General features: G+C 50.8%; 1 protein-coding gene across 1 annotated transcript in view; it reads left to right on the top strand.

The window, feature by feature from the left end:
- The first annotated feature begins 1,140 nt into the window (after positions 1-1,140).
- creb3l2 (cAMP responsive element binding protein 3-like 2) overlaps positions 1,141-10,263 on the top strand; it is a 142,323-nt gene continuing 133,200 nt past the window's right edge. The window contains exon 1 of the mRNA XM_072484257.1: positions 1,141-1,317. Coding sequence (XP_072340358.1) covers positions 1,216-1,317 — 102 coding nt within the window. The 5' untranslated portion in view covers positions 1,141-1,215. The remainder of the gene's footprint in view (positions 1,318-10,263) is intronic.

Genomic DNA, 10,263 nt, shown 5'->3' with positions numbered 1-10,263 from the left:
CCCTGTGTCTGCATGGATTTCCTCCAGATGCTCCGGTTTCCTGCCACAAGTCTGAAAGACGTGCTTGTTAGGTCATTCCGAATTCTCCCTGTGTATCCGAATGTGGTGACTAGGGGATTTTCACAGTAACTTCATTGCAGTGTTCATGTAAGCCTACTTGTGACAATAAAGATTATTATGAAGACCGTGCTCTCCCACCCCCACACCCAGCTGTTGATTTGTTTTAGTGGGTTCAATAATAGCATTTCCATCAGATGACCCGCCTCCTTCGGCCTCGGGCTGCAGTGGGCACAGGTTCCTGCCTCTGAACCAGAACCTTTGAGTTTGGATTCCGGCTCCGGCGCTTACGGCCACATTCATAACATGGGCAGACAGGTAACATCCACCTGCAAACCCTTCCCAACTGATGTCAATGGCGCACGGTAAGAGCAGGAAGAATTCCTGGTCAGCCATGAGATGGGAAGAAGGTTGGGACCTCTGCCATCGCCTTAACTGCACCGTGTTTGCAAAGTGTTATGTTGCCACAGTAAGAAATCTTACACCACCAGGTTAAAGTCCAACAGGTTTGTTTCAAACACGAGCTTTCGGAGCGCTGCTCCTTCCTCAGGTGACTGAAGAGGTGGGTTCCAGAAACATATATATAGACAAATTCAAAGATGCCAGACAATGCTTGGAATGCGACAGCAAGAGGTTGGTTCAATTATCTGGAGGATGTGTGAAACTAATTAACAGCAGGGTTTTCAATCCGCATGCCAGCTGGCGTGTATTTACGACCGGCCTGTGGCCGAACCCGCGGCGGTGTACATCATGGTCGGATCTGCCTTCGGGCAGGGAACTGGCGGCGGCTGTCCCTGAGCGCATTCCCGCAGCGCATGCGGGAGAGGGCGGCTCCAACAGCGTCCTCGCGCCCCGCCCCCTTCTCCTAGCACCCGCCCCCACTCCCTTCCACACGAGCTCCGCCTCCATTGAACAACGGAAAGGGGCGGGAACAACCCAGAAAGGCGAAGTGGCTCTTGCGGATTGGCCGCAGCCGCCGCCAATAGGAGACGACGTCTCCTGATCAACCCGGCCTCCAATTGGCTCAGGTAGCTGTCAGTCCAGCGGTTTCCCGGCTGCATCCGGTTGGTGCCGGGACCCGGGGGGAGGGGGTAAAGCGACAGAGACAGACAGCCGGGGCCGGCTCAGCGCAGACCAGACAGGGGGAACCCAGCAGCGATGGAAGCGCTGGACACTGACATTACCGATCCCCTCCAGTGGGACACCAAGCTCAGTGAGCTCAATCTCTCGACGGCACAGTGCGAGATCCTTTACACGACGGTAGGCAGCTGGACTGTTGACTGGGAGCTGTGGGCCTGGGCTCCATCCTGTCATCGCTCTGCCTGCTGGAGCTCCAGCTCCCAAGTGCCAGCACTCGGGGGGCTTTGCCCCAAGGCTTGGCTTGCTCAAGACAGGATGATGGCACTTCCACCCCTGGGGCTGTCTGGAAACATTTCTGGAATCCTGTCAATCAGACTCCCAAAACTTTTTGTTTGCTGCCCTGTTCCCCCCCCCCCCCCCCCCCCACCACCACTCTTTCCCTGGACTTGTGGGTTTGTGATCTGATTTTGTGGGGAGTTGGGCGGGCACAGTCTCATCTTGCAAGATGATGAGTGTTTGACCAGGCATTGCCACCCTGCAGTGATGCACCGTGCAGTTGGCATCACGTCCCACCCAGACTGGCTTTAAACCAGAGCTTGTTGCCAGGGTATCTGCCCAATCCAAATCTTTGCCAGACCCAAGTTGTCACCAGAGGTGCACGCTTGGTCAGTTCATCACCCAAGTTTCACGTCCAGATTTTGCGTAAAAAGGGGCAGCACGGTAGCATTGTGGCTAGCACAATTGCTTCACAGCTCCAGGGTCCCAGGTTTGATTCCGGCTTAGGTCACTGTCTGTGCGGAGTCTGCACATCCTCCCCGTGTGTGCGTGGGTTTCCTCCGAGTGCTCCGGTTTCCTCCCACAGTCCAAAGATGTGCAGGTTAGGTGGATTGGCCATGATAAATTGCCCTTGGTGTCCAAAATTGCCCTTAGTGTTGGGTGAGGTTACTGGGTTATGGGGATAGGGTGGAGGTGTTGACCTTGGGTAGGGCGCTCTTTCCAAGAGCCGGTGCAGACTCGATGGGCTGAATGGCCTCCTTCTGCACTGTAAATTCTATGATAATCTATGATCTGCCCAACCATTTCTCCCTTGCCACCCCCCCCCCCCCCCCCATGCTACTAATAAAAGCAGATCAGCTGGTCATTCATCTTGTTGCCTTCTCTGAGATCTTTGATGTATTGTGGCTGCTGTATTTACTAGTTAATTGTAGCTGGATGGGAACCCGTGCTGCAGTTAATTGGCATGAACTTGTCACAATAGCAAAAGCACCGTTGGGGTTTTGATCGCCCATACAGTGATTTGCATGTTGTTTTCCTTTTGTTATACAAGAGCAAACTGGGTTATTGATTACTTAAGAATGAATGGATAAACATGGTAAACAAACTTGTTCGCTTTGATAAGATGGTGCTTTTGAGAAACCTGAACGATACATTCTGAAAATTATATTTTGGAATTTGGGTATTTTTGATTGTATTAATACGAAAGAGGAATGCATTTGTGGAAAGATGCAGTCATCATGATTATTCAAATTGGCTCAGAGAATGGTTAGAATGTGGAATTTGGTACCATGTGGAAAGATAGAGGTGACTAGCATAGATTAAGAGACAGCTAGATCAAGAAATGGAAGGAAATGCTGGTTTGTTGGGAGAGGACTCGTGTAGAGCTTGAACACTGACAGATCACGGGAGAAATAGGCTGTTTCTGCTGCAAATTCTATGTAGGATTCAGTTACCAGTTCTAAGCATAGTGCTGGGCCCATTGAGTTTGAAGCAGCACTAACATTGCTGTATGACTGGGAGCAAGCTAATGAGTAGGCAGGAGTTGGTCATTTCGTGTGGTTTTATATTTAGTCTCTTTGTGGCCGCAGATGTCTGGATTTATATCTGGCAGAAACAGCTTCTGGATCTGTGTTACCAAGAATCTGTGTGCATTGAGGTTGGTTTATGCCACTTGCATGATTGAGAACCTCCATTGGATTAAAAAAAAATAATCTTCATTGTCACAAGTAGGCTTACATTAACACTGCCATGAAGTTACTGTTAAAAGCCCCTAGTCGCCACATTCCGGCACCTGTTTGGGTACAGAGGGATAATTCAGAATGTCCAAATTACCTAACAGCACGTCTTTTTTTAGGTGTTGCATTCATTGAGGCTTTTCTGCCCATAGTACCAGGACTACGTTGCTAATATTTTCAATGAGAAAAACTAAGAAAATTGGGTGGCACGGTAGCACAGTAGTTAGCATTCTTGCTTCACAGTGCCAGGGTCCCAGGTTCGATTCCCGGTTTGGGTCACTGTCCGTGCGGAGTCTGCACGTTCTCCCTGTGTCTGCGAGGGTTTCCTCCGGGGTGCTCCACTTTCCCACCACAAGGTGATTCTCCAGTTGATACTTCTCAACTCTGGTCATCTCACTGCCATCTCCGTCTGTGACATTGGGTTGGATGGTTGTTTCCCTTTTCCTGTGGGGTCCCTCCCTTTCAGAGCTCAGGCCTCTGCTCAATCCGGGGAAGGAAGGTGTGGGTGCTTCCTTTTTGAAACTGCTCCCCAGGTCTTTTTGGAGAGAAAGAAGGGCACAAGAGTCTAAGGACCTTTGGTATTTACTGTTGATTTGTTCCACATTCACCCGAGATTGTCAAAAATCGGATTATCATGTTGGTTCTAGACTTGGTGTGAAATCTTGTTCCTGGTGCCTGTGTCTTGTGGTCTGTGACAAATAAAATAAAGTTCTAAAGCTCTCTGGTGAATTGTGGAACTGCTCCAACCTCGCCTTTACTGGGTTAATGGATTGGAATTTGCATTTTGTTTCTAAGGTTTTTATTTGTGATGACTAACCTGGCACTTGAGTCATCATAGATAAACAGATTGGATGCATTTCTGCTTAAGAGTGTGAACAAGGTGCAGAGTGTGTGTTGAAATGGTATTTCACTCCTTTCCTTTAAGAGATATTGAGTAGTATCGGGCAGAAGTCTAAGTATCATTGATAATCAGCGGCTTGTCAATGGTGCGTCAGGTACAGTCTTCACAAAATGAGGTTCTGCACGTTTTATCTATATTTTGGTATCTGATTCTCCAAAGGCATTGGTTTTAGTCAAAATAATAAATCAGTGGCCTTGTTAATGTTTTATTTTGCTAATAGTAGCCTATGTTAATCATGACAAACCACACAATATTTTGTTTTCAGAATCACAATAAGTGCTTTGTCGGAATTATTTCAAGGATTCTGAAACTTATTTGGTAAAGTTGACTAATTTTAGTCAGTGAAATATCAGTTCTACCACATGCTGTTTAAGTCTATGTATTTGATTACTGTTTTAAAAAGAGGAACATCCAACCCTTGATCCGATGTCAGTTTGACTGGCATAATGAAATAGTTTTATCTGTCTTTGTCATTTGTTAGTTCATGATCTTTAGTTTATATATGAGATATCTTTTGAGTGGTCAGCTTTGCCAACCGTATTCTGTTGGTTCAGCTTCACCAGTGCTTGTGTAAGCAGTGCACGATCCCTTGATACTCCAGGGTACATCTGTTTTTACTTTGCAATTTCTATTTAAATTATTTCCCTAATCTCAGGAATTGTATCAGAATCTTTGCTACATATACTAGCTGCTACAATATTACACTTGCTGCTCTGCATATTGTCCAGTCACAGAAGGCATATTGAAATAATTTTTATTGAGATGAGACACAATTGCGAACCCAACAAAGTGGTCTATATATTCCTCATTCATTAAAGTAACAGGTATGCATTTTACTGCCACTTAGGAGCTGACTACCCAGAAGTTTATTGCTGCTTTTGGTTGCTTGAATTCACTCGCCCACATCTGTGCAGGAATGTACGAGAGTTTTGACTTTTTCGGTAGCTAGTGCTTCACCACTTCAATACCTCGCCTGCTTCTCAATAGAATAGAAAACTAAGTTGTATAATCAACAGCTAATCAGATATTGCTAGTACTCCACCTTCTCTGAAAGGTGAAATTTGCTGTACAGAGCGTTCCAGTATGAACAAAGAACAATGCAGCACAGCAACAGGCCCTTCGGCCCCCCCAAGCCTGTGCCGATCACGATGCTCGAACTTTAAAAACAAACCTTCTGCTCTTACTTGGTCCGTATCCCTCTATTTCCTCCCTATTCATGTATCCATCCAGATGCCTCTTAAATGTTGCTAATGTACCTGCTTCCACCATATCCTCTGGCAGCATGTTCCAGGCACCCACCACTCTCTGCTTAAGCCTGTATAGCTGCAGGTGGGACTGGAGGAATTGACTGCAACCACTGCAAGCTTCAAATTGGAGCTGTGCTTGTGATTATGGGGAAACGGTTTGTAAGTGCCATTGTTTGAAACAAGCCAGAATGACTGGTTAATAGCATTGAGTGAAAACCACCGTTGTCGATAGGAACTGATGACCTTGCCATTCACCACTGCTGGCATCTTTCCATTTTTTAATAAACTACCGAAACATTGATAAACAGGCTGTCATGATGCTCACATCCAGCAACCATCCATCACCATGATATGAGACCAAGTCATTCAATGTGAGTGAGTGGTATTGTTATGACACCCAGGGTTAGTGCGTAGTCATATCCAGCCCCACTTGACCTAGAGTCGCAACACCGGGGAAATTATATTAATACCTATGGCTTTGGTTGAGTTAAATTGACTACTGTTACCAGGTTTGTAAAATTTAAACAGAAGCAACCTTTTATTATTAACAGTGATTAAATAGGCAAAAAATACAACTGACTGTCCACTCTCTGATTCCCAACCCCTCACCCTCTCTAAAAAGGATAATGATCTTTGATTCTGAGGGATGTCTTCCAGTTAGTTTCTTTCTCAAGGTTAGGCCTTTAGTCATGTACTTTCTTTTCCTTCAGCTTGTAATGATCTTCGCTGCAGACTCACAGACAATTGGCATCAGAGAGACCATCTTGCAGGAACCAATCGCTGACTGTTGTCAGGCAGAACACTGTCCCTAACCAACCCACCAGTTGCCAGTTATCATAGAATTATCATAAATTGAACCAACATCCTCCAAAACCGGTCCCTAGCTTCACCCGGCGCCGACGAGTCTGGTTTCTCCTCTCTAAAATGCAAAACCTAGGAACACACTGTTCTGGCAAGCACTCTTCCGTTTAAAGGCACTCTCCGATTATCGATCCATGAATCAAAAATAATCAAATAAATGCAAGGGCAATAAACTAGAAGGACTCTTACAGTATTGCAACTTAATTGGGAGGAACTATATAATTGACTTTTGATTCCCATTTACAGGTTTTATTTTAAATTGGAACTGTATTAAGATTTCTAAAATAAACCTACATAAGATGTGAGTTTTGTGTTGATTCCAGTACTTAGAATCTAGAATGGATATGCAAATTCTGATGCAGTTACTGGTGCAGCTTGCCGTGAGCCTCAGAAGCTTCAATCTAAGCGGTGCCAGATTTCCCTTGCCAGGCCAGCTAAAGGAAAACCCTGTACATTTGATTACATCAATATGATTCCCCTTCGCATTGCATCAGAAAATGTTCAGTTTTCTGGATGAGCTGGATCATTTTTGTGCTCAGTTGGTTTTTATTGCATTGGCACTGCTGGCTTCGACAGTGTGGATGGAGGCTTTGTGCAGCCAACAGGCTGGAGTGAGCTTGCCTGGTTTGCTGCAGCTGGGATAAAGTTATGTCCCCTGCTGCTACCACCCCCCACCCCCACCACCCCCACCAAGAAAACCCAGAACTTTGTGGCCTCTACAAGGTTTTTTGCCATCAGTATCGGGTTCTTGAAACCTGTTGTGTAGGAACCGGTTGGTGGCAGACACTTGGTTATTATACAAGTGATTGAATTTGATTTGGTATCGTTTTCAACAGGAGCATTGTTCACCGTGCAGATTTGATGTATCTTAATACAATGAACAATTCATTAGTTACCCTGATTTAGCAACATCACCAAATTACCATGAATGTTTGCCCTGGCTTCGGAGTAAATATCCAGTTCCCTTTTGAAGTTAAATGGTGTTGTATTGCATAATTGCTACTTGTGTCCATCTGACGAAGGAAATAACTGCATTGTATCACTGTGTACGAAGCTATTTTATTGCTGGGCAGGTTTTGTATACAAAACTCAGAAGTGCCACTGCTCTCGGCAATCTTCCTATGAACTGGTGGCAACAAAAAAAGGCAGATACGAGCTGCCTGGGCCGTGTCGGTCAGCACGCGCCGGCTGCCTGGGCCGTGTCGGTCAGCATGCGCCGGCTGCCTGGGCCGTGTCGGTCAGCACGCGCCGGCTGCCTGGGCCGTGTCGGTCAGCACGCGCCAGCTGCCTGGGCTGTGTCGGTCAGCACGCGCCGGCTGCCTGGGCCGTGTCGGTCAGCACGCGCCGGCTGCCTGGGCCGTGTCGGTCAGCACGCGCCGGCTGCCTGGGCCGTGTCGGTCAGCACGCGCCGGCTGCCTGGGCCGTGTCGGTCAGCACGCGCCAGCTGCCTGGGCCGTGTCGGTCAGCACGCGCCAGCTGCCTGGGCCGTGTCGGTCAGCACGCGCCAGCTGCCTGGGCCGTGTCGGTCAGCACGTGCCAGCTGCCTGGGCCGTGTCGGTCAGCACGTGCCAGCTGCCTGGGCCGTGTCGGTCAGCACGCGCCAGCTGCCTGGGCCGTGTCGGTCAGCACGCGCCGGCTGCCTGGGCCGTGTCGGTCAGCACGCGCCGGCTGCCTGGGCCGTGTCGGTCTGCACGCGCCGGCTGCCTGGGCCGTGTCGGTCAGCACGCGCCGGCTGCCTGGGCCGTGTCGGTCAGCACGCGCCGGCTGCCTGGGCCGTGTCGGTCAGCACGCGCCGGCTGCCTGGGCCGTGTCGGTCAGCACGCGCCGGCTGCCTGGGCCGTGTCGGTCAGCACGCGCCGGCTGCCTGGGCCGTGTCGGTCAGCACGCGCCGGCTGCCTGGGCCGTGTCGGTCAGCACGCGCCGGCTGCCTGGGCCGTGTCGGTCAGCACGCGCCGGCTGCCTGGGCCGTGTCGGTCAGCACGCGCCGGCTGCCTGGGCCGTGTCGGTCAGCACGCGCCAGCTGCCTGGGCCGTGTCGGTCAGCACGCGCCAGCTGCCTGGGCCGTGTCGGTCAGCACGCGCCAGCTGCCTGGGCCGTGTCGGTCAGCACGCGCCAGCTGCCTGGGCCGTGTCGGTCAGCACGCGCCGGCTGCCTGGGCCGTGTCGGTCAGCACGCGCCGGCTGCCTGGGCCGTGTCGGTCAGCACGCGCCGGCTGCCTGGGCCGTGTCGGTCAGCACGCGCCGGCTGCCTGGGCCGTGTCGGTCTGCACGCGCCGGCTGCCTGGGCCGTGTCGGTCAGCACGCGCCGGCTGCCTGGGCCGTGTCGGTCAGCACGCGCCGGCTGCCTGGGCCGTGTCGGTCAGCACGCGCCGGCTGCCTGGGCCGTGTCGGTCAGCACGCGCCGGCTGCCTGGGCCGTGTCGGTCAGCACGCGCCGGCTGCCTGGGCCGTGTCGGTCAGCACGCGCCGGCTGCCTGGGCCGTGTCGGTCAGCACGCGCCGGCTGCCTGGGCCGTGTCGGTCAGCACGCGCCGGCTGCCTGGGCCGTGTCGGTCAGCACGCGCCGGCTGCCTGGGCCGTGTCGGTCAGCACGCGCCGGCTGCCTGGGCCGTGTCGGTCAGCACGCGCCGGCTGCCTGGGCCGTGTCGGTCTGCACGCGCCGGCTGCCTGGGCCGTGTCGGTCTGCACGCGCCGGCTGCCTGGGCCGTGTCGGTCAGCACGCGCCGGCTGCCTGGGCCGTGTCGGTCTGCACGCGCCGGCTGCCTGGGCCGTGTCGGTCAGCACGCGCCGGCTGCCTGGGCCGTGTCGGTCAGCACGCGCCGGCTGCCTGGGCCGTGTCGGTCAGCACGCGCCAGCTGCCTGGGCCGTGTCGGTCAGCACGCATCAGCTGCCTGGGCCGTGTCGGTCAGCGATCATTAATCAGAGAATTTACAGTGCAGAATGAGGCCATTCGGCCCACCGTGTCTGCACCGGCCCTTGGATAGAGTCCTAACCTCCACCCTATCCCCATAACCCAATAACCCCACGTAATCTTTTTTTGGACACTAAGAGTAATTTATCATGGCCAGTCCACCTAACCACATCTTTGGACTGTGGGAGGAAACCGGAGCACAGAGAAAACCCATGCAGACACTGGGAGAACGTGCAGACTCCGCACAGACAGTGACCCAAGCTGGGAATCAAACCTGGGACTCTGGAGCTGTGAAGCAAGAGTATTAACCACTGTGCTACCGTGCCGCCCATTAATGGAGTATTGCTGTTGCATCAGAGCATTTTCACAAGGAAAATGGATTAAATGACTCATCAATACACAGCACATTTATGAGTTCTAGTTAGACCGGTGGCAACCAGGAAGACCTAGTTACAAACAGGTTTTCCTTGTCACCAGTCTTCAAATAAAAGCTGGACATTTTTTGTGTGGATGAGACTGCTAGCTGCAGGAGCCTCCCTATATAAATGTATTTTTTTTAAAATCACTCACTCCTGAAAGCTAGATGTACAATTTTTTGAAATAAATCTCCGGCCTTTAAATCTAACTTGCTGTTCGGAAACTCTTGAGTGACTCACACAGTTTAAAGTTTGGGCCTGTTGAAGACTAGGAAAGGATCCTTGACCTTTCAATGAATAATTGTCCTGTAGAAAGTGCACACTCGGGTAGATTGGAGATCTCAATATCTGGTTGATCAGGATAATGCTGTTGGACTTTCAACTATACACGTTATTCTGGGTATTGGCTTTTGTGTATGTTTCTATTAGACAGAAGATGGTACGAAGTCTTACAACACCAGGTTAAAGTCCAACAGGTTTGTTTCGATGTCACTAGCTTTCGGAGCGCTGCTCCTTCCTCAGGTGAATGCAGAGGTCTGTTCCAGAAACACATATATAGACAAATTCAAAGATGCCAAACAATGCTAGGAATGCGAGCATTAGCAGGTGATTAAATCTTTACAGATCCAGAGATGGGGTAACCCCAGGTTAAAGAGGTGTGAATTGTATCAAGCCAGGACAGTTGGTAGGATTTCGCAGGCCAGATGGTGGGGGATGAATGTAATGCGACATGAATCCCAGGTCCCGGTTGAGGCCGCACTCGTGTGCGGAACTTGGCTAT

This window comes from Scyliorhinus torazame, chromosome 19 (genome assembly GCF_047496885.1).
Source record: "Scyliorhinus torazame isolate Kashiwa2021f chromosome 19, sScyTor2.1, whole genome shotgun sequence".
NCBI lineage: Eukaryota > Metazoa > Chordata > Chondrichthyes > Carcharhiniformes > Scyliorhinidae > Scyliorhinus > Scyliorhinus torazame.
This window is presented reverse-complemented; position numbering and strand designations above follow the sequence as displayed.